Source organism: Aulonocara sp. 'chitande type north' Nkhata Bay, linkage group LG18 (genome assembly GCF_057382095.1).
Source record: "Aulonocara sp. 'chitande type north' Nkhata Bay isolate Kocher_YH1m ecotype deep benthic linkage group LG18, A_spYH_male_GT1.1, whole genome shotgun sequence".
In the NCBI taxonomy this organism is placed as follows: Eukaryota; Metazoa; Chordata; class Actinopteri; order Cichliformes; family Cichlidae; genus Aulonocara; species Aulonocara sp. 'chitande type north' Nkhata Bay.
The window spans coordinates 26523992-26551962 of record NC_141361.1 but is presented as its reverse complement, the minus strand read 5'-3'; the positions used below and the strand labels follow the sequence as shown (position 1 = coordinate 26551962).

Genomic DNA, 27971 nt, shown 5'->3' with positions numbered 1-27971 from the left:
TCTTATATCAGACAAATCTCCCAGAGGTTCCAGCTGCTGGTCTCCTCGGGTTCCCAGATGTTTACGGACATCCGAGGAACTGAAGGAGGTCAGGGGTATATTTGCACCAACCAGGTGATTTCCAAAGAGATATTAACTGAAAACTTATCTTTAAAAAGACTTGTCTGTTGGTGAGTCTTCATCTGTAAAAGAAATGCAGTGTATGCCTAATTATTGCCCTCAAATAAAGAGTCATTATATGTTATTCATTGTACACTTGTTTTACTTTATTTAACAAGCTTGAAATTTGTTCATGAAACATCTCAACTTAAAACCAGATGTGTAACTAAAGCTAAACAACAAAGGTTATTCACACCTACAGCTGTTCAAGCTCACAAGTGGCTGAAAGCTCTCCCTTTCACCTACATTACTCTAAATCATAAAACTACATCAAGTTTTTAAAAAGAAATCATTGTGCTTGTTTTTGACAAATTGCACACATGTATACTGCAGTCACAGTTTAGAATTCCTCTAACCACCAGCGATTATTATTTTTATTAGAAGTTTATTGTGTATTTGGTGAACCAGCATTAATTATTAGAAGTTAGAACCGGCAAACTGTTTGTACTAAAAATAATTACATGATTTGTCTATCAAAAATCTCATCATTCATTTTAAAATGAATCCGTTAAAAATGACAGTGACCGTGCTAATAAAAACTCTGATATGAAACGGTAAACACTTCAGTAACAGCAAAAAATCCTGCCTAGACTTGGACTTGCTAAAGTAATGTTTAAAAATGTTTCATTATTACCAGAATGTCTTTTTTTAAGTTTAAATTAAATTTACAGGTTTTTAATCTTAAACATGTCACACAAATCCATCAAAATCTGGTTGGATTTATTTTTTTTGTCCTAAGTTTAGATGGTACGTGAGTCTGACTGCGAGTCACCGCCATGTTAAAATACAAACACACTGCAGAGGTGACTACGTCTTTGGTTCTCCCTACATGATTTCTGTGCCAAGTTTGTTGCGCTTTGCCTTTAAGCTCCAGTTTTTTGCCAAGGAGCGTCAGTGGGCATGATCAGAGGTGGCCAAGTTCTGCACAGAGGAAGATGAATCGAGTCCAAGCAGCGTTCCCAGGTAGGACTGCTCTCGGTGGTCCAGCATCTGATCCGCCCTCACGGGGTGGACGATGTTGCCCGGTTGAGGTGTGAGGGTGTACTTCTCTAAGAAGGCCATGTCCGTAGCCTGGTAGCCAGAGTTTTGCTGCTGTCCTTGAGTCTGCAAGCTAATGACTGTGTGAGTCTGTGAGGAGTGAGGTGGAGGCCTGTGAATGGTCAAGTCGCCCTGCGCTCCTCCAGCCATCTGGATGGGAACTAAAGTGACGGGAACGCACACGTTTGTAGGAGCGGGGCTGGTTTGGTGGCTCGACTTGGGCTCGGCATGGTACGTCTTTGAGCTTTCCTCAAAAGTAACCGACACTATTTTTTCTTCACCGATCGAGCTGAGGGGCTGCTCGGCAAAGCGCGTGCTGTGCACGTGGTCGACGTGGTACTTGAGCTTGTCTTTTCTTTTAAAAGTGGCGCTGCAGTGGGGACAGTTAAAGGGACGGACGTCTGAGTGAATCACCATGTGCTTCGTCAAAGTCTTCTTGATCCGAAATGTCTGATGGCACTCGGGACATCTGTGCGGTTTCTCACCTGTTACACATAACACAGAAAGACAGACATTCACGTCTACGGCGCCTTTAATTTAATAATAATCATCTTCTGTCCTGATGGACCCTGCATCAGAACACTGACTGTCAGGCTTTCAAGACCCCCCGACTGTTTGTAGAGGCGTCTTTTGTTATCACTTCTCCAAACCCAAAAAGTCTTTATTTCATGGTTCTTCTAAATGTTGTCTACTCGACACAGCTCATACAAATGAAACTGTTAAACAACAAATGCACAGCTGTCAGCAACAGTTAGTGGTCTTGTTATAGTTTCTGCATCCAGGAGTCTGCTCAGATCTGTTTGTGTCAAAGTGACTTAAGTTTTATCATGAGACGGTGAGCGCGGAGCTTACAGACACATCCACGGGGCTTAAAGTGAGATTCAAAGAACAAGAATGACTACTCATCCAGATATCTGTGTCTGCATCCAAAACAGAATATAATCTCCAGTTGAAGCTGCTCATGTTTAAAGGATTCAGTTTATAAAAAAAAAAAAGAATAAAACAAGCCTAAAAACACTCATTAAAGATCCACTTCTTTTCTGTTCTCATACAGGAAGTATTTTCATGCAAATGTAGACTTTCCACTAACTCATTTGCTTCCTTACCTGAGTGAGTCCTAAAGTGCATTTCTAGACTTGACTTTCCTTTAAATTCTTTCTTGCAGACCTCACACTGATGCACAGCAGTTTTATACCTGAGAGGAAAAAAAATCTGTCATTAACACACAAAGGGAACGTTTACCAAACCTCCAGGCTACTCTGGAAAGGAGATGCAGAGAGAAGCAAGTGACAACAACAACACAACTACACTAGAGAACCAGCCCGTGGTTTGTATAACATACTTCTGCCAGACTTTCTCTCCCAGATGAACACTTCTGTAGTGGACTGTCAGGTGATCATGGCGTCTGAAGCACTTGCCACACTCCTCACACTGGTGTGCTTTCTCACCTGTAATAGAAATGGGCACAGTTAAAATACTGTTTTAAGTGTTTTACGCTGTACCATGTGACTCTGTGCGGAGAAAAAGCCACAAAAGTAACAAGTAAAACTAGAGAATAGCGCTGCCGTCCCTTCCATGCTCACCAGAGTGTATTTTCTGATGTTTGGTCAGGTGATCGTGGCGTATGAAGGTTTTCCCACAAACATCACACTCATATCGCTTGTCATCATGGTGGACTCTGAGATGAAGCCTGTCCAAGGAACAGTTTTCTCATTAAAGACAAGTCTACTATGAAGTTATGTTCATAAGGTCATAAGATACCTTTATTAGTCCCACAAGTGGGAAATTTCATAGTAGAAAGTTTGAAACTTTTGTGATCACCAACACCAAACGGCGTCTCCAAATCTCACAGGACCCACCTGTAGGAGCTGCCGTGACGGAAACTTTGGCCACAAATACTACAGAGGTGAGGTTTCTCTCCACTGTGGATCCTCAAATGCTCCTTTAGGGTTGTCCTGTGATGTGGAAACTCAAATATGATCATCTATGACTATTTTTTTTAAATAAATAATCATTGCCGTATAACATAGTGCACTCCCACATAAAAACGGGCCATGTGGGAAATGTAACAGGCACAGACAGGTGTACCTTTCTCTTACTGATTTCCCACAAACCAAGCAGGTCCACTTTCTTTTGCCTCCATGTGTGCACTCGATGTGCCTCTTCCTGTTGCCGGTGTCATTAAACTGACGACCACAGATCTCACAGGGGAAAGGACCTGAAAATGAGGCAGGACGAAATCGAGTAGATCAATTGCTACTTCAATATGGGTTACAAAAGTACACCCTGGCACATTCAGATAACCATTCACTCTCACATGAACAAATACAGTCAATTTAGAATCACTAACTTAACCTAAACTAACCCGTCTGCATGTCTTTGGACTATGAGACGAAGTTGAAGCACCTGGAGAAAAACGTTAAAGGTTTGGATTTAATATAGTCTGAAAACATGAAAAACAAAAACTTTATCTCCTGAATATTCTCTATTTAAATACTTATCTGAGATTCAAAAATACGTTTAAATATATAAGTGAAACAAATAGTTCTCACCTAAGTGGAACTTCTCTTGGTGTTTCAGCCTGGCAAACCTGGATTTAAAGTATTCATCACAGAAGGAGCATTTAAAAGGCCGGTCTTGGCTGTGCAGGATCATGTGCTCCTCCAGATGAGGTTTGCGAGTGAAGGTCTTGAAACAGATCTGATACAGAGAGTTCAAAGGTTACAGGTAGGATTAATTCATCATTACAGCCCATATAAAAGTCATGGATGTAAACACTGGTTATTTCACAGATATACTAATATAAAGAGTTTCTTTAAATATTGACACAGGAAAACATTGATCAATGAGCTTAATCCATTATTATAACTTTACCACAAGACCACAAACTATCCAGTTTAGCCTACAGCTGCCATCCTGTATAAACTCTGAGCAATAAATTATTATCATTTAGTCTCTTATAAAAGACATTTCACAATAAGTTGTGTAACATGTAAATTTCCATTTTAACAAATGTTACTTGCTGAACAGTCCTTGTCTTTGAAAATAATCTGTCACCTTCCTCTCCTCTCCTTCTTACATCTTTCTCCATTTCTCAGATTAAAACGATCACACACTAACTTTTTTCTCTTCAAACACAACAACTGTTGGAGCAAACAAGAGAGACTGTGTGGCAAACGGCACAGACACTTTGTGTTTGGTGACACCTGTTGAGCTGTCTGAAAAGCTGCATTTGAAATGACATGCCACATAAAAAAATGTATGAATTAAAAAACAAATCATCTTTGTTGATCCTCACTCCTCCTCCGTAGGCCTAGCAGAAGGCTTGAAAATAAGTACTGTAACTTTATTGACATTTGCATGCATGAATGCATGACAGAGACGAGAAAGGAAAACGTGTTCAAAGAGTTTGCAAGTGGGACCACAGTGGTTGTGCGTTCTGGTCTGATCAGTATCTTACCACATCAGCTGCAGACTGCAGAATGAAAAATTAACTCATTTGATAAAGGGAGGGAGAACCTTCAGTTTTCAGGCCCCTCTTCTGTGGAACCAGCTTCCAGTTTGGACTCGGGAGACAGACAATATCTCTACTTTTAAGATTAGGCTTAAAACTTTCCTTTCTGCTAAAGCATATAGTTAGGGCTGGACCAGGTGACCCTGAATCCTCCCTTAGTTATTCTGCAATAGGTGTAGGCTGCCGGGGATTCCCATGATGCAGCTGCTTCTTCAGCCACCTTTCTCACTTACTATGCGTTAACAGACCTCTCTCCACTGAATCATACTTGTTATTAACCTCTGTCTCTCTTCCACAGCATGTCTTTATCTTGTCTTCCTTCTCTCACCCCAACCAGTCGCAGCAGATGGCCCCGCCCTTCTCTGAGCCTGGTTCTGCCGGAGGTTTCTTCCTGTTAAAAGGGAGTTTTTCCTCCCCGCTGTCGCCAAAGTGCTTGCTCATAGGGGGTCATATGATTGTTGGGTTTTTCTCTGTATGTGTTATTGTAGGTTCTTGCACCTTGAGGCGACTGTTGTTGTGATTTGGTGCTGTATCAAATAAATTGAATTGAACTAATATTATTGTTGATTCCACAGACTATCAGTTAAAAAGATAAAGTTCTTAAAAAGTATTTAATTTGATAATAACTGATTGTTTGATTGACTGAGTCTTGGAAATACATTATAAAAAATGGATGTGGGCTCATCAGGAGAAATACATTTGCTAACATCACTGTCAATAACATAAATATTTCTTCAAAACTGAAACCAGTCCTCACAGCACATTTCCAGCTTTCACTCTTCCTCTTCCTTTTGGTAAGAAACTCTTGGATGTGGTCTGGATGAAACCTGACAGGAAAGAGAAGATACTTCATTACACAGCGCAACAGCACAGCAGCAGCTCAGCTGATGTTGGTGTTGTGTGATGTTTGTGCTGCACAAATGACTTAACTATAATATCCGACCTGCACTGGCTCCCTATTAAATTTCGTATTGATTTTAAAATCTTATTGCTCACTTTTAAAATCATAAGTAACACCGCGCCCAGCTATCTTACGGATCTCCTCAGCTTTTATATCCCTGGGAGAGCGCTTAGATCAGCAGGCCAAATGCTCCTGGTGCGACCTAGATCTCGGCTCAAGACCAGAGGTGACCGCGCATTCGCCACTGTCGCACTCTACCTCTGGAATAACCTCCCCCTAGCTATTCGGGCGTCTGATTCAATTCAATCTTTTAAATCTCGATTAAAAACTTATTTGTTTAGTCTTGCTTTCCCCGCCTCCTAGAGCCCACATTTTTAGTGTACTGGAACTTATCTTTATCACTTTGTTAATGTTTATAATGTTTTAACCTTCAGCATTGTGTGCAGACTTCACTGGTGCCTACTATGCCTGGTGTATTATTGGTTAGTTATGTCACCCGCCTGTTAGTATATTTTATTTGTATTTTCATATTTGTATTTATTATTGCTCTTAACTCATTCTGTGAAGCACTTTGGCATACCTGTGGTTTTTTAAATGTGCTATATAAATCAAATTGTATTGTATTGTATAATATCTTAACTAGAATTTAAGTAGAGCCAGAGTTTTACAAATATGAGCGCTATAGTGCTGGTGACACTGCTTCAATCATTTTAATTGTATATTAAATCCAATAACACGGAAACTGAACATGTAAAATGATAGACTGCCAATCTCAGACTCTTCACCACGAGGCTGATCTTTCTGGATTTATTTTTAACTATTAGTGTATATGAATTATCATTCACTGCACTGCACACACCATATACACTGTATGTACATGGATGCAGTGTTATAGCTTTTCTTTTTTGTACAAAGCAAAGCCTAAATACCTCCCACACATGTATGCTGATATCTTGAGCTGGTGATGATTTGCAACCAGAGCGACAGGGAGTGGTCCAAACATACTATACTTGCACATTTACATCCATTTTCTTACCCTGGCATCAATCATCCCATGAACATTATGTGAATTTATTACAATACCAAAGTAAAATGGCCATCTCTCACCTCCTGACGTGCTTGGCCAGGGTTTTCTTGCTGGCATGAAGTTTGTTGCAGAAGGGACATTTGTGCTCCTTTTTCTGGAACGGGACGTCGCTGGCGTGCTTCTTCTTGTGTACAGTCAGGTTAGACTTGGTGGAGTAACGCTGCAGACAGATGTCACACTGGAAAGGTTTCTCGCCTGTGTGCACTCGAGTGTGGCTCTCATATTTCCCTGGAAATATGATTTATACTGTATTAGGAACACATCTGGGTCATAAGATAAACACACACTACAGACGTACCTCTACAAGAAAAAAACCCTTTACACTTACAATACAAACACAGCAATGCCTTTTAGAGGCACTCTCTAAAGACACTTTAGAGGCCACAAAAAAATCTATTTATAAACAATGGCCATGTAAGTTTGGATTTTTTTTCCTTTAATAATAAGCACCTTCATTTAGAAACTCTTGTATTTACTTGTGTTATCTTTGTCTAATATTTACATTTGTTTAATGATCTGAAACATTTAAGTGTGACAAACATACCAAAAAACAGGAAATCAGTAAGGGGTTAAATCAGTTGAATAGTCTTCCACACTAGTTGTGTTATCACAAATCCTGCTTTCCTTGGTTAAACAGAATCTAATATTAAACACTTGCTGAACATTACAAACTTACTGTATTATAAATATTATGAAACAGAAGGAACCATGGCCAGGAGATGAGACTCGTATGAAAATGTAGACAAAAAAAGAAGACCCTTTGTATGACATAACTTGTTTTACTGTCTAACAGGTTAGCCGTGTTAATGGTGTATATATTTTTTTTTTTACCCATGAAATTATGGGGGGTGAAATGCTGCAATAAAATTTAAAAAGTGCAAACTACAACTCAACTCTATTAACTTTTAGGGTTACAAAGCGCTGATAAATAAACAAAGTTTTACAAAATCAATTTTGACTGATCTTCTATGGAATGACCCTCAAATCTTAGGCTGTGGTAATTCATGATGAGCATTTATAGCTATTATATGTGTGTGCCGACCAAACACTGAATGACATTACAAAAAATAATTATCTCTGGTCTTATCTGTTAACCATGTAAGATAAGAATAACACTAATAATCTAGATCTTATTCCGTGGTTCCCACCTGCACGGTCAAACGTCTTGTCACATTTGGGGCACTTGAGGATCTTCTTGCTGGAGTTCTGTATGATGACTGGAGCCAGACCTTCAGGATACACTGGACTCTGGTTAGAGCTTCCTGCTGCTGCTCCAACATGCATCTCCACCCTGTCAGCAGCCTGCTGCTCTGTCCTCTGTAGATCTGAATTCTGCAGATCTGCACGGCTCTCTGCCTCATCAGCTGTCTCAGCAATAATAGCGGCATTTGCGTCTCCTCTCTCTTCCTCCTCCTCTTCCATATCCATTACATCGTCACCCTGAACTGGTTTAGATGCCTTATTCACATCCAGCTTGGCTGTCACATTCACTTCCCCTTTTCCTTCCAGTCTGTTTTTGTTGTGCTGCCTTGATGATGCAGTGCTTTGTTTTTCCTTGGGAGCACTGCTACTGTACTCACCATCATTTCTTTTATACTTAGTAGGTGTTCTCCTCCTACGAGCTGATCTCCGTGTGGTAGCACTTCCCTGACCTGTCGTCTTTTCTTCCTCATTTGAGGCCTCCTGATGTACATCAGTGTGTACACTCTCAGCCAATTGACCCTGATTGGAGTTATCATGACCGAACAGGTTTCCTTGAACATCAGCTGGACTGTTGATCTCTGTATCAGCTCCTGGCGAGTTGTTGGAGGTAGTTTCCACTTTATGAGAAGCTATTGTCTCAACCTGGGTTTGTATTACACTTACAGGTTGTACTTCACCGTCTTTACATAACAGCTTTAATATATCCATCATGTCCAGGAATCGGGCCGCTTCAGTTAGAGCTGGGAGTGCTGTCTCTGCAACAACACACTCAGCGGTGTACAAGAAGCTGAGCAGTTGCTGGAAAACAGAGTCCTCCACGTGCTCCAGAGTCACATGAGTTTTAGCAGAAGGATTCTTGGACAGCTCAGCATGGAAATAGCTGCTCCCATGGGCCAAAACCACCTTGTGGGCACTGTAGGTCTTCCCACCTACAGACACAAACACATCGCAGAACTTCTGCCGGCTCCGGTCCTCATTCAAGAAATTGAGGAGGTTGTTACTGTGCTGTGACATGATCAGATGTCTCATTTGTGGGGCTGACTCCTGTAACGTTTCAGAGTTTGTTGGGATGTTGGATGGAGGTACACCGTCACCACTGGCACTGGCCTGCCTGCCACGTCTGGGACGGAGCATAGTGCTAGGCTTTTTCGTCATTAATGTGTCTGCAGGTCTACAAGGAATCCCTCCTGGAGAGAAGAGGAATGTCATCAGAGCTGGGACTGAACATGTATAGCTGCTGACTACTTGGTTTTTTATTCAGATTTCACAGGAGCATGTTAGTCAAGAGGTTGCACAAATGGTTTGGTATGTAAGTGCAACACAGTGCAGCAAAGCTGACTGTAAAAGGAGACTGTAGTCATACATATGCATAACCACACATAAAAAGATGCTAAGAGATTTCTCGTGCTAATGCGAAACACAAAACTGCTATTCGTTATAAACAATGCATTCAACACAATAAAGGCCTCAGTGGCCTTAAATGTGAAATTAAGCTAACTTAACTCTGCTGCTAATCTAAATTGTTAACTGCCAGGACAGGGGCATTTACATATTCGCTCCCCACCTCAAGGACCCCTAACATTGTGTTATCGGAGTGACGGGCGGGCCCCCCTCCGAGGAGAGTGTTGACAAACGACCTCTGATGTTACCCTGCAAACTATCATTTCATACGCACTCGTATTTTAACCAAACGTCTTACCTAAGAGTTGCGGGACACGTTTACAAGGCACCGCGTACCCCCAGCTTGAATAAGAAATGTGAGAAATAAACGAAGGAATAATAATTTCCTGGATATTTGTAACGCCCCACCAGACACCGAAACAAGCCGTTTGCTCATTGGCTGCTTCAGCTTTTGTTCTCTAACGGTCCATTTTTATCCGCGTAAACACAAGCAGCAGAGAAATAAACCTCAACAATTACGACAGTTCATGCCCGTGTTACTTCATTTTCTATATAATACATGAAAAGTCAAAGACGAAATAAACAAAGGCTGGGGTGTTTTTTGTCGATTATCATCGTGAGCTCATAACACGACGGCATCATGGGTAATGTAGTCCAACAGCTAATGGCATATTGGCTTTCTTTTTTTTCTACTTTCCAACTACATTTATCTGACAGCTAACATTTAAGATTTTTTTTTAAACCGTTGACAACATATAAATGCAGTATTTTGTTTTTAAAAATGTAAAAATTCCCAGCCAATTGCAACAAAAATATAATATAAAGTAATATTGGAGGAATCGTGGTGAGATGGTCGGCACTGTTGACCCACAGCAAGAAGGCCCCTGGATGTGAATCCACGATTAGGCTGTGGCCCCTCCAGGTGGAAGAATTTACAGAGTCACCCACCTCCTGCAGGGCAATTTGGTTGTACTGTATATTTAAATTTGAAGTACATTGTTAGCACTGTACTTCTGAATTCACTAAAGTGAATGCATGGCAATACGGAGTATTTTGGTAATATTTTCAGTGAATGAGTTTAAGGGTTCAAAACCCTCATCATAGGGTGGAGTCCTAGGTTTATCAGCCTGAGCCAGACCAATGGTAAAATAAGCAACACAAACAGAGCATCAAGCCCATTAGTTGTACCAGAGACCAAAGTGAATGCTCTTAGAGTTAAATGAATTGTGGTTACGTCAGAGGCATTTAAATGACAAAGATGCTTCCCAGATTAGAAACACTGGCCTCAGTTTGCCTCATTCAAAGACTGGAGCCTTGATCCAACCCACTGCAGCCAAACTGCACTCAACCTGCAGTGCATATGTGTGTGCACGTGCACACATCCATTTGCGTTAGTGTCCATGTTTCAGGACATGTGCATAAAAGTGAATGGAAGGACTGCTTACCTCTACATAAACTTAATTCTCAAACTGAATTTCAGTTGTGCCCAAACTCTGGCACCTCTGGCATCGCCATCCCTTACATAAGAGGACATTAGAGTTCTGTCCAGGGAACATGCTTGAAGTTGTTCAGATTAGCCTCTTGGGTGCACCCCTCCCTTCCCCAACACGTTTAACGTGTAAGACATTGTAAGTGCATTAGCTTAATCCCTCCTATCTGGCGTGCAGCGATCCATGCATTTCAGTGAACGCACACAAACAGTGGTCTTCAGGCAGTGAAGATGGAGGTGCACATGCAAGTATTTTCACCTGTGTTTGATCCAAAATAACAAACCTGCCAAACATTGAACAGTTTGTAGGATTGTAAGGGACAATGTTGAGATTCAGCGTGTATTTGTGCATGCTGTGGTTGCTTTTTGCAGGTAAATATAACTTGTGTGTTGTTGTCACAGGTCAATATTAGAGTCATTAGTATGTTTTTCTGCTCTCGTTCTCACCTCGTCATTGGCATATTTGAAGTGAAGTGAAGTGTACTGAAGTTTGTACAGCTGATTTTTTTTTGTATGTTTAAAATTAATTCATTTGTGTAGACGCCTTACGTGCCTCTCTGTTTACACAAATATATGTATAAAAAGTTATAATGAACTATAATCTGCTCTCTAGACACCGTCTCCAGCGAGGACATCAGTGGATGTGAACAGCAGCCATGCCAAAACGGTGGTGTATGTGAGAGCCACAATGGAGGATTCAGATGCCTTTGCGCCTCTCAGAGCCAAAACGGGCAGCTGTATGGTGGACAGAATTGCACAGTTGCACTTACAGGCTGTAATGAGAACCAGTGTGAGAATGGAGGAGTGTGTTCTCCCTTATTTGTGAACGATCACCACAGTTACACATGCATCTGCCCTGCTGGCTTCACGAGCCCTAAATGCCAGACTCCTACTGTTTTCTCATTTGAGTCCAGAGGCTATGTGTACATACAGACGCCGCTCCTAGACCAAGAAGCTCCTCTTAACGTCACCTTCAGCTTCAGGACGGAACAACTGGTTGGCACCCTCTTACAACGCAGGGTGGACGATCTGCTCTTCAGCATCGAGCTGATGCACGGGCATCTCTGCCTCCTCAGCCTGAGAGGCCAAGGCTCCAGCACATTGGTTCAAGAGCTTCCAGGATATTTGTCTGACAGCAAGTGGCACACAGTGGAAGCATCTCTGGGTGGCGTGGTCAGTCTCATCAGGCTGCTATGCACTGAAGGAAGCTGCACCAGAGAGTCCAATGCTGAAGTCCAGCTGCTTGAACAGGCCTCCTCTCTCCCTGAGCCCGAAGCAGTTCGTCACAGCCTCTTCATTGGAGCAATCAGTGGGAACTGGACACTGGGCAGGGCAGTGGAGGAAGCAGACTACCCTCCTGCTTTTCTGGGCTGCTTCAGAGATGTGTTTGTAGACTCACGGCTGTTATTGCCGGTTATAGCCCCAGAAGGTTCACACATCCAGGCGAACATCACTGTGGGGTGCAGCGACAAAGACAAGTGTGACGACAGCCCGTGTCAGAACCGAGGCCGCTGTGTTAGCCAAGGCTGGAGGGGTTACCTTTGTGAGTGCCACAGGCCATATGAGGGAAACAACTGTGCAGAGGGTAAGACTTACATATACATTAACATCATTGCAAGCTGTGTAAATTTTTTAATTAGATTCTCAAATAAACTCAAATTGCTTGTTAGTTCCCAGTTTTTCTTCCTATTTGCTCCGCCATCCACAAAAACCTTGTCTGTCCCCGCCTACTGTTCAGGGCTTCTCCTGTGTTTGTTTCCTTACCTGCAACATCAAATACTGCATAAAGTCATGGCATTAAAAAGCTCTGCATCCAGTGTTTTGTTGACCTGTCTCTCCATCCCAGCCTCCTCCCTACATAGTCTTTTTATTTCTTTAGGTACAGAACCTCAAAAAACAAATTTTCTTTCCCACAATGAAACACAGCAATGGAGGTCCTCTTTAACAAATAGCTGTTTCAGTCTGAGGTTATAACTTTTAAAAAATATGTAGGTTTTGTGAGCAAAAGCCTTTTTTGGCCTTGTGCAACTTTTGGTTTAATAGATGTGGTGCGATTTCCATTGAACCACACCCATTAGCGCTAACCTGATCTCTGTTAGGTAACATTTCTGAATCCTGAATAACATTTAATTTAGCTGATGACAAATTATTGGAGATACCCTTTAAATATAGGTGCACTGGTTCAAGTTCAAGCTCAGCCTGAGTCATCTTGCTGCTCAAGTGTCAGTGGTGAGCTGTGAAGAGAAGCACCCTGCAGGATAAAATTAGTCGGCAGACGTTAAAGGAGCTTACGGAGCTGGTAGAAATAGCAGACTGTCAAGTCAAACAGCCATGCTTTTAGAACATACACCTGCATCGAGGATTAAAAAAACGTGGTGTTCAGTAATTGACCGGGAATGCCTTCAGTTTGCCAGATCAGGGAGTCTTATGGACTTGTGTCTTCTTTGGTTGCCAAACTGAGGAGCTCCTCCTTGTAATGACCTGCGAGCCTTCTTCATTGTAAAAACCTTTTACTGAAACAATAACTCGTTTAGTTCCCATAACACTGACGACTATACAATAATCATGGCATTGTTTTGCTTAAAAATGAGATTAGAGACTAATTGGTGTTAGATAAGACGATACATCTTTTTATCACTTACATAAAGACTGGAGATGCTGCACATTTTTGATTTTACTGGGATTGTACATGTAAGACTTTACTGCTCCTGTTAAGTAAATTATGAATTTCTCTCTTTCTCGTGCTTATACAGAGTACATCACAGCCAGGTTTGGAAACAAAGACCTCGAGAGCTATGCTGTGTTCTCATTGGATGATGACCCAGGTGATACTGTGATCATATCCATGTTCATCCGCACCAGACAGTCCAGTGGTCTGCTCCTTATCATGACTAACACCACAAGCCAGTACCTCCGCCTGTGGTTGGAAGCGGGTATGATCAAAGTTCAGGTCAACAACTTTGAGACCCTGGTCGGTCGGGCTGTGATCAATGACGGCCATTTCCACCTGGTGACTCTGAAACTGGAAGGAGTGGTAGCCACCTTGTTCCAGTCAGCCCAAAGCCAGGGCTTTATACCCATCAGGCTCATCCAGGTCCATCCTGGGGATATGGTTTATGTCGGGGGGCTACCAGACTCAAGGGCATCGGCTTCTTTTGGCGGGTACTTCAAGGGATGCATCCAGGATCTGAGGATTAACAACAAAAGACTGCAGTTCTATCCAATATCAACTCCGGTAGAATCGTACAACCTGGAACAACTCATCAGCGTTGCAGAAGGATGCAGCAGCGACAACGCCTGTGCTGTGAGTTATGGCAGTGCTGCCATATCGATAACGCTGTTGTGCATGAGCTGCTACCCCTTGCGACCCTGGTGTCTGCACTAACACTGAAAGAGTGCTTTATAATTAATTGATACTGTCTTCTCTGCATTAGGTGAACCCCTGTCTTAACGGGGGAGTGTGTTACTCCATGTGGGATGATTTCATTTGCAACTGCCCCCCCAACACTGCAGGGCGGCGCTGTGAGGAGGTGAAATGGTGCGAGCTGTCTCCCTGCCCAGCTGCTGCAATGTGTCAGCCCCTCTCTCAGGGTTTTGAATGTAAGTAACCTGATAACAGGTTCCAGTCATGCATAATGCATGTCCTGAAAGTACATCATCAGGGAGGAATAAAGACTCTTTAAGAATTCATTTCCCATTCATGGCACATGCAAGCATTTGGAAGAATTTACAAGTAATGTGCAAGCGAACTGACATCCGCTGAAGACATCATCAGCACTGCACGTCCCTTTAGGGGACTCAATGGTGCACACACAGTTTTAATTACAGCACTGTTGATTACAGCAGGGAACACAGTAGAGGCAGGGATCCTGCATGGGATTCCTCTAAGGCGTGGTAATCCCTGGTCAGATTAACTCTGCTGCCACATGGCTGTGGTAGTTTATGATGACATGTCTTCCTGGAGCAGTCACATGTTCACAGAGGGGAGGGGAAAACAGTAGCTTTTTAAACAGTTTTTGAGCTAATTTGCTGTTTAAATAAAAACAAACGGTAAGGACAGTGGGGTTATTTCACACTGGATGTTTTTGGAATTATGTTTTCGTTGAAGTTATTAAGGCTCAGTCAGAATAAAGTGGAATCATCTCCTTCTGTACGCCAGTACAAATCAGTTTCCGCTGAGGCAGAGTTGGTATGTTTGTATTTGCTATGCTGCCAGGCTACTGTCAAGTGTGGTTGAACTTACAGAGTCCTGAAAAAAGACATTAGCTTAATTAAACTCTAACCTTGTGACTACACTAGGAACTTCCCGCTCACAGGGTGCACTTTGTAAAAGCAGACCAGACTGTTTTTTTATTAAACATGAGCAGTATGCAGTTCTTAAAGAAACTGGTTTAACGCTTTATAATACAGCGTGCAACTCAGCATGTAATTCCCCTGTAATTTAATGGAATATCAGTGGTTTTTTTATTTGATATTACAATGTAATTATAATAACCTACACATTCATAAAGGTAGGAATACTAGAATAATGCTTTTAGAGGACGCAAATAAATAATTGTTGTAAATAAATTGAATAAGTCTGTAAGTAATTTTTAGTAATTAGTAAGTAACTTTACATAGTGCCACAATTCTGGGTATTTTACAGGAAAGGGGATAAGTCATACTCTAAGTAATTGCTGCTCTAAGTGCAGCATAATTTCTTGGTAATTTGACAGTAAAACCAATAACATGTCCCAATCTTACATTGTAAGTAGACTGTAGTTTTAAGGGTATTTTATGGAGTGGATTAGCCTTGACTAACCTCAAGGTACTTTACGGGGTTTGAGACACTCCTTTTGAGAGATGTGAACAGTGATTTTGAAAGAAAGAAAATTAAATTCACATAGGCCTGCAAATTTAGATGGCATTTATTTTTTGTTTTAGCATTTGTAAGGGAGAAAAGTTCTTCTCACATCTATATTGGATAACTGAAAAGGAAAAAGGACAATCGAGTAATACAAAATCTACTGTGTACATGTGTTAAAAATAAAGGAAATTGGGAAAAGATTAATTTGCTCTATAATATGGCCCACGCCCCAAAATGTAGGGCATATTTACAATGGGTTGTGTCAAACTTTCAGCCACAGGGAGGACTAAGAGCAATGTGGTATTAGGTTACTCTTCAAGACCTGAAAACATGAGTCTTTAATGTTCAGGGGGGACTGTAGTCTGTATGGGTGTGATGCTTTGAGACTGCAACAAGTAAGCTGCTCCTCCCTGTCTCTGCTACAGGCTTGTCTAATGTGACATTTCGGCTTGGAAGCAGCATTCCACAGTACCGGAGCAATGGAAAGATTAAGCGCAGCCTGACCAGTGTCTCCCTCAGCTTCCGCTCAAGACGGCTTGCTGCCACATTACTGCATGCACACAAGGACTCAAACTACCTGACGGTCTCTCTCCTGAACTCTCATGTGGTCATGGATCTCCAGGTTGGGGGTGACAAGGACAACGTGTCTATTCAAAGCCAGACTCAGTTCAGTGATGGAAAGTGGCACACTGTGAAGCTCAGCTTGGAAACCCAGGCATCGACCTCCAGTTGGATCATGGTCGTGGATGGAGGAAAGGAGGCCATTAGCATGCCCAAAACAGCTGTGGGTGACCTGGAGTTTCTCAGCAAGGAAGCGGACATCTTCCTGGGTGGTCTAAGCCTGAATGCTGGAGTGGATCTGTCTGGCTGTCTGGGTCCTGTCGAGATTGGGGGGCTTCTTCTCCCTTTCCACCCCGATACAGAGCTGAACCTGCCCAGACCTCAGGAGGAGCAGTTTTTGAGGATAAACAGCAATGCTCCCCTGCTGTACGGCTGCTGGGGAGCCAGTGTTTGCACACCTAACCCTTGCAGGAACGAGGGTGTCTGCGAGGACCTGTTTGACCTGCATCAGTGCACGTGTTCCTCCGAGTGGACGGGCCACCTGTGTCAAGACTCGACAGACCCCTGCATCTCCGGGCCCTGTCTCTACGGCAACTGTGTCAGCCTACCTGGAGGGTATAAGTGTGCGTGTGAGCAGGGGTACAGCGGCGAGCAATGTGAGGTAGAAGTCGATATGTGTGAAAAAAGCAATTGCAGCCACGGCGCCACGTGCCTCAAAGGCTTCCAGACGTACTCCTGTCTATGCCCTCAAAATATGACCGGCCAGTACTGCGAGTGAGTTCCTCAAGAGTTGATTTCAATGTCACCAGAGATAGCAATGTCACCAGTTGTGCTGATTTGCAAACTTCTCTATTACAGCGAGAAACTCCCTGAAATCCCATGGTACATCGAGACCAATCCGTAAGTGCTTTTACATCAAATTCAACACACTTCACTTAACCAAGTAAACAACAAATCAACCATTTCTGAATTAAACAGTGTTTACTTTCTCTCTTCTGATGTTTGCCCAGACTTCCTCGGTTGCCCGTGTCTACATGCACGGGTACACGGTGGAACTACAGCTGCTTTAATGGAGGAAGCTGCTCCGAGGCTGATGATGCTTGTTACTGCCTGCCTGGCTTCGCGGGACAATGGTATGACATGCATAATGATAGTTAATTTGCACGCAACTTGTGATTTTAAAAGTCCATTTCAGTGCAGCTACTGCCCCCAGGTGGCCAAAAACAGAACTTTTTTAAATTTTCCTTTCAGGTGTGAGAAGGATGTGGATGAATGTGCCTCTGACCCCTGTATGAACGGAGGTTTCTGTGTCAACTATGTGAACAGTTTTGAGTGCGTGTGCGACATGAATTACTCGGGGATTCACTGCCAAATAGACGTCAGCGACTTCTACTTGTACCTCTTCCTGGGCCTGTGGCAGAACCTCTTCCAGCTCGTGTCCTACCTCGTGATTCGTCTCGACGACGAGCCAGAAATTGAGTGGGGGTTCCAGATCAACGATTAGACCCTCTTTATGATGAATAAAATCAGACCTAGCTCGATGTGAAGGGTTAATCAGTCACAACAGCACATCTACTGGAGGAGATCTGCAACATCTTTGGGCTGTATGAATCAGTTTTATCTCTTCCTGTGGGAACATACACGTCCACAGACATTGCGAGCAAATATATCTACCTACATAGTCTCCGTGGTAAGGGGAAACTGTTCTCCTTTGTGGCCTCTTGTGATTTAGGTTGATAAACCAGGTGTATCTGCATTAATCTACATAATACCTGCAGTATTTAAGTGGTCCGTGTTGCAGATACACAGCTCTTGGTTTCAGTGTGCACTCGTAAACATGAGACTTTTATGAATGTTTGAATTTTTTATGAAGACAATTTTTTTTAAATCTCAGCTTTACAACGAGCTGCTAACGAGGAACAGTGGCTGTTGATATACGTTATGTATTCGTGTAATGTATTGACAGGGTCAGCAATAGAGATGTGTCTGTTGTGAACAGGTTTATTTGGTTATGTTGAACAATACATACTCCATCGTGTTTTTGACAGTGTGTGAATCTGGTTCTAATACTGAAAACTACACTTTAGAGAGCTCTGTGTGTGCCTTAAATATCCACTTTTTGATCTGTGCGACAGCTTTTCTCTCACTGGGTTTTGTAACTGTTCCTCGCATAGTTATAATCAAGTGGATGAAACTGAAATTACAATATATGTATCTAAGACGTATTTACAAATATTTATGTAACGTAATATAAAATAAGTTGTCCTGCATACAGTATCTGATCTTGAAAGGGAACCCATTATGCTTTTCCTTCATTTCTCAAACATAGCATCTACAATTGTGGATGCTCATGTTAAACATGGATAGAGACTGAACTGGTGAGGTCAGCAAATGCAAACGTGAGTTAAACACTCACTTTTATGCATTTTTTTTTCTACTTTTGGCACTGTGTGATGTGATATGCCTAATATGACTATCAGGCACACCTGACGGGCTGCAAAAGGTCCAATATGTGATTAAAAAAAGGATCATACTGAAATATGAATCATGCAAACCTACTCTGAGTCACAGGAAAAAAACATGTAGATGGAAATGAGCATTAAAGGTCTCTTTTAGGAGAAACAAATATAAATAAATGTGAAATGTTTGGAAAATGACAGTTTTTATTTAAATCCTTTGTATACATATTGCTCATCTGAAACAGGCACATTCAAGAAAACACTACTTCAATTCACTCATCTGGTGATAACAGGTCAAATCTGATGCTAACAATGGTGCCAATAAGATTCACAGAAACATAGTAGCTGCCAAACGGACACAGGACAGGACAGACTCCGTATGGCTCCAGGTAAGTCCACTCGTCTTCTCCTCTCAAAGACATGCTTGATTAAATACTGATCATATGCAGTAGTTACCAAAATGGATGAAAATGTGACCTGACGAGTGAATTATATTTCGCAGCAGGGATCGTATTTTCACATTATATACATAATGTAAGGCCGCTGTGGAGCTGCTACCACAATCACACCCTACACGATGTTGTCTGTGAAGGTTCTCAGTCATCCTTGGACCAGGTCATCGTAGTCCAAGGAGCTTGGAAAGAAAAGCATCTGGACTTCTTTAAGTTGCTTATTATGTTATTTTTATACCAAAACACATCCATCCAACAAGTTAATGACTCATCAGTCCTGTTCATGGAGCTTACAGTCGCAGAGCTCTTTGTAGATCCTCTTTCGTATCTTTGGTATGTCTTTTTGTGAGAAGTGGAGGGGTCTTGTCAGAGCAAGGCATCTAGAATACTGTAAAAGAGCAATATCATGTAGTGAGCAAGCAACAGAAACAAATCTGAAACGATCATGCACGCGAACAAAGTCGCACATACCTCCAGAACAAAAACTCCGCAGTCGTTCTCGTTGGTCTGCTGCGGGACTTTCTGCGAGGAGCAGCAGGGGGAGACAGCACATCGTGTCAGTGAGAGCGAGCGTTCAAACAGGTAACAGTTTAAACCAGGACGACGTACCTCATCGAACGCCACCGTCCAACCGCTTTCAAAAGCAGTTTGCTTCTTTTCTTTTGCTTCGGTCATCAAGTATTTCAGGATGTTCTGTTGAGAGGAAAACGTTTAGATAGAAAAAGTATTTTGTCAAAGTAACTGCGTGTACGTGAAGTGTGTAATTACCCTTCCAACTTTCTGGAGCCCGTTCCCTTGAGAGTCATAAAGGCAGATTTTCTTTTGGACGATGTCTGCAGTCACCAAACACCAGTGAACCTCCAGATGGATAGGCACCAAAAGAAGTCTCTTAGAAAACAAATCCACCTGGACGAGACACACGAGATCACAGCCACCCATCCCACCCACTCTTTAGTTCTTTAGAGACTTTTTTCATACTTTTCATTGCATAGAAATAAAAGTTATGTTAGTTCTTTTTGCTTCTGGGAGAAACATGGCAATAGAAAGCTGCATGACTAACAAGGGTATCACATCATTTCCATCTAAGAGCTCACCTGCTTCGTCCATCGCTTAACACCATCGTATCCTTTGGTCATCAGCTGCCGGTGGAAGAAACTGTTGAGAAAATGGACCTAAAAGCGAAGACAAACAGAAATCATCAGTTTATAACAATTAAAAATACGTAGATTTAAAAGTTCTAGGATCAAACATCGCTTTCAAGTAATAGGATAAATATTGGAACGATATCTACAGTATTGTCTCATATTGGGGTACCAGTACTCCTAGGGGTAGTCCACAGCACTACATGGGCTACTAGCAAGGAACCTGGGGCCTACTGCACCAGCATAAGGTCTAACTGTAGGTCTGTGGATTTCATCTCCATATCTAACAGCACTCAACGCAGCACTGGCTAACAAGCTGAGCCATGTTTGACGCTCAGAGGCTATTCGTCACCAGAGCATCACTGACCGACTGCCTAACCAATCATCCTGGCTGATGCTGCAGAGAGTATCATGTTTGGATGATATCTTCAGACTCAGGTCTGCTACACAAGTTCAGTGAATCTGCTCTCATGTGTGAAAAGCGACGGGTGCCAGTGGTCGACTTGCCCGTTCTGGTGATCTGTGGCACCGAAAGCCAGTCGAGCTGCACGAAGATCATCTGTGAGCTCCAACTAAAGGACATTAGGTTCTCATGTCCTTTAGCCCCACATTAGGTTCCAGCTGCTCTCCTCATAGAGAGCAGCTGGAAGTCATTTTGTGGGGCTCCTGCTCCTCCTTGTACAGAGGAGCAGAAACTGTTCCTGAAACTGGCTTGATTCCCTCTCCAGCTCTCCTCCTCCTCCATGCCTGCCTGCCCGGCAGGGTGACAGCAATACTCTGTCAGCCTTTTACAGCGGAGGGGTAAGAAGCATTTTAAACAGTCTGGAGTAAATAAACTGACCTCGTTAAATAATATAGAAATACATACAGCCTTATAGTCCCTTTATTGAAAAACTCAGGTAGGTGAAATCTTTCCTCGCTTAGCGTTCCGATGCAAGAAAAATTCCAGCATTTTTAGATCTTCATTTAGAGCTTTGTTTAATTACCTTGTGATGGGAAGAATCCATGATCAGTTCCCCGTACATGTTCATAACCTTCAACAGAAACAACAAATGCGTACACACACCCGTTACATTGATCTTAAACATTCACACTCCAGTGAATCCAGTAAAGCATGCCGTGTTTGGTGTTATAGATGATGCTAACCTGGTCGTTGAGCCAGTTCTGATCTGCCAGCGTCAACAAATCGTCCAGAGTCAACGTGTGTTTCTTGTAGACCACCTGAAAAGACGGGACGGGCTTCTGGAGGATCGCAGCTCGGTATCTGGTAACCTCAGAGAGGACTGTGTTTTTCCTGAACAGACACAAACAGGCAACGCTCAGAAAGCTCCCACTTACTCTTTACCACAACAACAGAATTCTGATTTACCTGTCACTTAAACCAGTGTAAAACTTCCCCTTGAGATGCCTCAAGACGTCGTTCTTACGTAATGGGATTAAGCTTCCATATTTCATGTAGAAGTCATCAAGAAACTCTGGAGAAACACAGAAACTCTTAACAAACGGCCCAGAGAAGAAAGTTGCACCAAATGTTAACGATGCACATACCGTGGATGTCCTTCGTCAGTGCGTTCAGGCTGACATCAGTGTGAGGGGATACTGTTTTTTTACTACTGATGGTCTCATCTGTGACTGTACTCTGGTCCTGGCCTGGAGTACCAGCAGTCTGTGCTGATGGGCTGCCGACCTCGAGTCTTTGTGCAGGAGTTGTTCCTGGTACCCTGCTCTGTGTGACGTCTTCACATGTGTAACTGTCTGCATTTAATGAAGATTGGATACTATGACAGTGTCTTAAAGGCTCTCTAATTTCACCAATGTGTACCAAAGTTTCTCCTGTAATGGTTTCACCATCAGTACCTGCAGCAGCATCTGTGTTCACATCCTGGTTCTGTCTTTTAAGGGGATCCTCTGAACCTCCAGTATCACATCCAAGAGCTGACACAAGGACTGATGTTTTTGCTGCATTCAGCGCGTGGTACGCTTTCCTTTTATTTTTTTGTGTCTTTAAACTGAGGCCAGGGCCCGAGCCAAAGCGTTTTTTAGCTCTAAATATCCCAAAGTGGCACTTCTCTCTCCACTTCCTCCACATCCAAAGCTGTAGTTTACAGTACAAGCGCCTCTTGGCTCGCCTGGACATGTGAGAGACCCCATTGATTAAAGAAATGGATCCCTTCCTCCTCTTCAAGTATTTCGCTTTGCTCCGCTGGCTCTGTGCTCGGTGCATTTGGCAGAGAGTGAAGAACGCTTTCCGGAGAGCCAAGTGTGAGCGAGGCGGCTCAAATGTAGCAGCATTTAGCAACAAACCAACACACGGAGCTACATGGTTTCCGGGCCATGATCCAGCCGCTGTTAGATGAGACAATTTCACCTTGAAGTGGAAAGGTGAAATAACATGAGGTCTGAAGAATTCACAATTTGACACGATCCTCACAGCTTACTTAGGGGTCCCTGTCCTGGCTTTGGTTTCACAGTCTGACCATCTGCTGCGACACAGAACAAAAGTTTGATTACACATGAGCCTCACTTTGATGAAAAAGGATTTCATAAATAGATCTGATCCTACGGTGAACCGATCAGTGGCTGAACGCTGGTAAATTCTTCTCAGGTAGAGAAGAATTTTAGTAGCAGGCTGCTACTAACAATGTGCATATGGACTAATTACTTACTGCTTCTTTTACCAAGGCAAATGATCTGAACAGGTCTTCCATCACAGTTGTTGCTTTTGCACTTGCATCAGCTCTTTATACTGAGAAGGAGGCCTTTTTCAGAAGTTGTCAGAGGTCTGAGAGTTACAGACCTGCCTGCAGGTGCGCGTGTGCAGCACATGTCCCCACATAGAAAGACACACATTTTTATTTTTACAAGCAATATTATTTTGTTACCTCCAGGCTGTCGGAGCGGGTACAGGTCGCTGTTTTGCCCGCCTTGAATTGCTTTCTTCCAGACACGTGTTTCCAATCACAGACCCTTGCTAAAAAAAAAAAAAAAAAAGCCGGCGATGTTTAAAGACACCCAACAATTGGCTGCAACAAACGAGGAGCTAGCCACACACTCACGTAGCCTCGCAGTTTCCCCCTCGTTTGGCTCAATGAAACCTCGAAGCGGAGAAAGCTCTTCGCGGACACGTCCTGTCTGTGTGTGCGTTCACATAAATCAGAGCGTTTCTTATTCAGAACACGGCGTTTGGAGCTAAAACTCTTTAGCTTACTTAGCATTCAGGTTAGCCGATGCAAGATTGGATCACGCAGACGGACGCAACGTGAGCGACGTCTTGCTGTGATTGGTTGTTAGACTTCGGCTTCATCCAATCCGTTGACCGTTAACAGTCACATGTAGTCACGTGCCCCTCTCATCCTGACCAATCAAAACACGATCTTCTTCTTTAGACGTCCGTTTAGTTACATTAAAGTGTGTCACTGCCCCCTGCAGGCCCTCTCTGTGCGTTCAGGGATTTTATTTTATAGAAATTTTATAGAAACAAGTGTTACAACAAATCTTGATAACCCGGGTAAATATACCGTATCTTCAACTTATACATCCCTTTACTTTGCAAAATAAGACCACAATAAGTTCTTCTTTCTAGTTTCCATTACTCTCAACACTCTTACCCCTTATGCTTTTTCATCCATCATCCATTTCTGTTTTGTCTTTAAAGTTGATCTTGCAATATCATTAAAACACCAGTCAAAGAAATCATGTCTCATTAATAAATACAAAGCTACAGAAACATCAGAATAAAAAATGTCTTGTTTGCCTTCCAACCTTCTGCAGTCATTGACTATTAAACAATTCCAGAATCCACAAAACTAAACATGAAAATGATAAGCCAAACAAAAACATTATGGACTTCCCTGCAGTCTCTGCACGTAGCAGAGGCTGCAGGAAGTCTTTTAAAAATGAAGTCCCAGCCACAAGATTTCAATTTTAAAAGCAGTTGGGAAAAATCTAAACTATTTTCAGGAGAAGCCAAACAAACTTGGGAGGTTGTTCTTGTGGCAGGCTGCTACTAACAAAGTGCCTAAAGATACAGTTTAAAGGGCTCATTCAAAGCTAAATCTAAAGAAATGGCCGTGGCTCGAGACGTTTGCACGGTACTGTAACATATCTGTGATTTAATGCTGAATGGAAGTGACCGTGTGTTTTTACTAAAGTTATTAAACCTCTAAGCTTTGTGAAGTATTCTAGAGGGAATGGAAAAACTCTGCGGTGGTCCTCAGTCTGCACTTTATTGCTCATTTGAGAAAACATTTGAAATCTTCTCATCAGTATCTCTGTTTGCGGCCTGCTGCTGACCTTGAGTGACACTGGTGTAACAAGCAGATGGTCGCTGTCCCCCCAAAACCTGGCAAACATCCTGTTTTTTTCTTTTTTTTAGTATCATTGAGCAAGTCCGCAGATCCCTGCTGACAGTGGGGCCCAGCTCTGTAGATGACCAGCGTGACCTCTGTTGAGGGAGACAGCTGGTTACACAATACGAGTGAACCCAAAGATCTTCTCACATGTAATATTTGATATATATTCACGGCAGACATAGAGACAGATGTCAGAATATGTTGCAGGAGTGTGACACTAAAACTGATTTGAACTAAAGGCTGCTCGTCCCACGCTAGACTTTGTGAGTTTCCATTTTCTTTGGCAGTTATCCTTTAAAAATAAAAAAAAAAAGAGCAGCACCATGTGACGCAAGAGTCAGGAGGGATGAACATGGTGTTTAACTTGGCTCTGTTTTCATGTTTAAAGTACAGGATATATAAGCAGCGACCTGCACCAGCTCTGCCTCTCATCTTTACCAGCGTCTGCTCGTCTGTGATACCTTATTTTTGTTGCATTTCACACAGAAATGAATCTCCTGAGCTTCACTGTGGTGCTGGGACTGCTGGTGGGGACATGGGCTCAACCCATCGTGCGAAGGCCTCTGTGCGACTCCCCCGAGGCGGAGGAGGCTGCTCTGGTGGCGCAGGATTACCTCAACGCCCAGCACCATCATGGCTACAAGTATGTACTGAACCAGATCGACGACATCAAGGTCTACGCGAAGGTAAGTCAGCAGGTGGAGGTGCTGTTTAGTTACATACAGAAATGTGTGAACACAGTAGAAAAGAATAAAGTTCACTGGGCAGAGAAGAAGGATAAACAATAAGTGTAGAAGTCCATACTGCATCATGTTATAGACTGTTTTGTTTATGGTGCCCCTCTCTTTCTAACTTTTTAGGATATTTTCAGACTAAATCAAAAGCAGCTATGTGCTCTATTTTTGCTAATAGGAGCTCTTATATGTTCACCTGCATCTGGAATAATATATACAGCAGAATTTAGTCAATAACCACCTCATTTTAAAAAAAGAAATGTAACAATTGTGCATTGATTTGTATATATTTTTGCTTATTCAGCCAGACGGAGATGAATACGACATGGAAGTTGACCTGCTGGAGACAGACTGTCACGTGTTGGACCCGCTGCCTCTTGCCAACTGCACAGTCAGGCCCAAAGTACAGACGGTGAGACGCAGAAGCTCTCAGGCTTCGACTCCTGTAATTCAGTCGATATTAGTTCTGATCAACCTACTTTGATTCTTCGTTCTCTTCCAGGCGGTAGAAGGAGACTGTGATGTGGTGCTGAAGAAGGTTGGCGGTGTTCTGAAGGTCATTGCATTCAAGTGCAAATCAGAGGGTAAAGATCACAGATGCTGCTCTCATCCAAATGATTACAAAGAACAAACCACAGCAGTGTCCATACATACTGCATGTGTCAATAACCTGTATGTGACTTTCCTGCTCGACTTGTAGTATCCACAGAGGATTTGTGTTTGGGCTGTCCCAGCCTCCTTCCCCTCAATAACACCGATGCGCTGGACTTTGTTCATGCCTCTCTGACAACCTTCAACAACATGACTGTGAACACGACACACGTTCTTCTCGAGGTTGGAAGGTTGTCATCACAGGTCAGACAGTCAGGATACTTTTTACCAGATGTAACACAGCTGCATGCTTTAACCTGCAGCTGTCAGTTCATCAGTGCTGTTTAATACTCTCAGGTTGTGTCTGGTGGGCCCATCTTCATAACAGAATATGTGGTTGTTGAGGGAAACTGCACCGAGGATCCCTGCGTGCCTCTCAGCGATGCCATGGCTGTGAGTACACAGTAGTAAAAGCACTCAGTTTGTTTTCAGGCCTGTTGATCTGATCTGAGATGGAGAAATGTTCAATCAGGTCACCAGATGTTGAAAATGAACAAAACTGAGAGCTGTGCCTCTCTCTCCAGGCTCGTGGGATTTGTACAGCCAAAGGTACAATCGCCCAGCACAGTGTGGACTGCAAGATGTTCTCCACTCTGGTAAAATACTGCATCTGACTTCTAATATGTTCTGATTCATGAAGACAAAACAACATTCACCATCTAACGTTCACACAGAAAACATTAAGAACTGTTTTTCTCTCACTGATGTCATTTTTTTAGATTCCCATTGTAGATGCCAACAGCACTGCAGCTGCAGACCCCGTCCTACCACCAGTGGTTCATGTGCACACACACGGCCTGTCACACAAGCACGGCCACAGCCACCACAAACTGACGGCTCTCCACAACCCCCATCAAAACGTCCTGTTATCTGCAGAGTCAGCAGAATCAGATGAAGTTGTACCTGTCGTCCCTGCTGCTGCTGCTCCAGCTGCAGATCCAGCTCCAGCTGCAGATCCAGCTCCAGCTGCAGACCCTGCTCTCGCTGCAGATCCTGCCCTTGCTGCAGATTCTGACTCAGCTGGAGAATCTTTGACGAGTAAGGAGCCTCCTCTTTTCTTCTGGAAGAGAGATGTATCTGCTGCAGCTGCTGCCGTGGTTGATGCTCCTGCTGTTCAAACAGGACCAGTTACTCTCGTGCCAGTCTGCCCAGGAAGAGTCAGATTCTTCTAAGTGTCCAAGTCTCACAGACTCTATACTTGCTTTCATTTGTAGCAGAGCACCTTTGATACATTAGCCATTTCCAGTAGATGTAACAAAACACCAACCAATGAGAAATAATTCATTGTTTTAAACTGTCAAATCAGACAAGCTTCTCTGTCAAATTGTCTGTAAAGATGTTGAATAAATCTCAAGTGAATTTACAGGGTTAATGAGGACACACTGATCATTTGTACTGTAGTTCTTGCCGTCATTCTGCAAAGTCCTCTAGAACGATTTCAAAAGTCCACAGTGCTGTTTGCCTGTTGTGTTGACTCATGCCAACGACCCTCCTGTGAACCGGCTGACATTTCTGATACAGCCATGAACAACAGCAGCTTTTCCTCTGCACATCCATGCTCACCACAACTCAACATTTCAGAAATGAATGAAAACACCAGGATACTCATACATCCAAGTATGAAAGAGTTCACACTTCATAATCATAAGAGGCTATTTAAAGATTTCAATGTGAAAATGTTGATAAGATATTTTATCCCATCGACCTGAGTTTCTCAGGTTACAGACAGACAAACATACAGGTCAATGCTGGTGAATATGGGCAAAGTCTATTAGTGAATTTACAAGAATGGATCAATATTCAGAAAGCTGCAGTTCATGGTAAAGGACAAATTAGGTAGACAGCCTCAAAAATGCTGTGAACCCTCTGAGTCTAAAAAGCGATATGATGCCCCCACGGGCTAAACTGATAAGAGAAGCAGCCAAATAAAGAAAAAGTTGTCCTTGGTTACCCACACACGAAGAGATAAGATGATTTTTATA

General features: G+C 42.8%; 4 protein-coding genes and 1 long non-coding RNA gene across 8 annotated transcripts; 3 read left to right on the top strand and 2 right to left on the bottom strand.

Annotated features, from left to right (window-relative positions):
* Positions 1-86: 86 nt before the first annotated feature.
* zbtb41 (zinc finger and BTB domain containing 41) lies at positions 87-9823 on the bottom strand. The gene is made up of 11 exons (XM_086272782.1): positions 9602-9823; positions 7848-9089; positions 6720-6927; positions 5469-5538; positions 3750-3897; positions 3286-3415; positions 3057-3152; positions 2781-2887; positions 2540-2645; positions 2304-2392; positions 87-1682 (listed from the first exon to the last, which is right to left on the bottom strand). The coding sequence occupies exons 2-11, from the start codon at positions 9055-9057 to the stop codon at positions 1051-1053; spliced, it is 2796 nt and encodes a 931-aa protein (XP_086128908.1). The 5' UTR covers positions 9058-9089; positions 9602-9823; the 3' UTR covers positions 87-1050.
* Positions 3055-5211, top strand: LOC147308755 (uncharacterized). The gene is made up of 3 exons (XR_015126180.1): positions 3055-3103; positions 3778-3924; positions 4296-5211. It is a non-coding gene; the product is annotated as an uncharacterized LOC147308755 (long non-coding RNA).
* On the top strand, positions 9820-18853 carry LOC147308753 (protein crumbs homolog 1-like). Of its 2 annotated transcripts, none has more exons than XM_086272781.1 (8): positions 9820-9947; positions 11406-12377; positions 13546-14096; positions 14227-14392; positions 16064-16973; positions 17058-17099; positions 17210-17332; positions 17451-18853. In XM_086272781.1, the coding sequence occupies exons 1-8, from the start codon at positions 9944-9946 to the stop codon at positions 17701-17703; spliced, it is 3021 nt and encodes a 1006-aa protein (XP_086128907.1). In that variant the 5' UTR covers positions 9820-9943; the 3' UTR covers positions 17704-18853. The 2 variants fall into 2 exon arrangements, with proteins under 2 accessions (XP_086128907.1, XP_086128906.1); XM_086272780.1 differs by lacking the exon at positions 9820-9947 and adding an exon at positions 10985-11164.
* LOC147308752 (sentrin-specific protease 5-like) lies at positions 18835-23765 on the bottom strand. Of its 3 annotated transcripts, XM_086272791.1 has the most exons (12): positions 23309-23765; positions 23135-23223; positions 22110-22735; positions 21801-22007; positions 21622-21727; positions 21399-21546; positions 21239-21286; positions 20205-20282; positions 19879-20016; positions 19720-19803; positions 19582-19632; positions 18835-19498 (listed from the first exon to the last, which is right to left on the bottom strand). In XM_086272791.1, exons 3-12 carry the CDS (start codon positions 22474-22476, stop codon positions 19382-19384), a joined length of 1344 nt encoding a protein of 447 aa, XP_086128917.1. In that variant the 5' UTR covers positions 22477-22735; positions 23135-23223; positions 23309-23765; the 3' UTR covers positions 18835-19381. The 3 variants fall into 3 exon arrangements, with proteins under 3 accessions (XP_086128917.1, XP_086128915.1, XP_086128916.1); XM_086272789.1 differs by having other exon boundaries at positions 21801-22735; XM_086272790.1 differs by having other exon boundaries at positions 21801-22732.
* A 1257-nt stretch (positions 23766-25022) lies between these two features.
* Positions 25023-27375, top strand: LOC147308751 (alpha-2-HS-glycoprotein-like). The gene is made up of 7 exons (XM_086272561.1): positions 25023-25290; positions 25643-25750; positions 25841-25922; positions 26039-26193; positions 26287-26382; positions 26514-26585; positions 26709-27375. The coding sequence occupies exons 1-7, from the start codon at positions 25093-25095 to the stop codon at positions 27159-27161; spliced, it is 1164 nt and encodes a 387-aa protein (XP_086128687.1). The 5' UTR covers positions 25023-25092; the 3' UTR covers positions 27162-27375.
* The last annotated feature ends 596 nt before the right edge of the window (positions 27376-27971 follow it).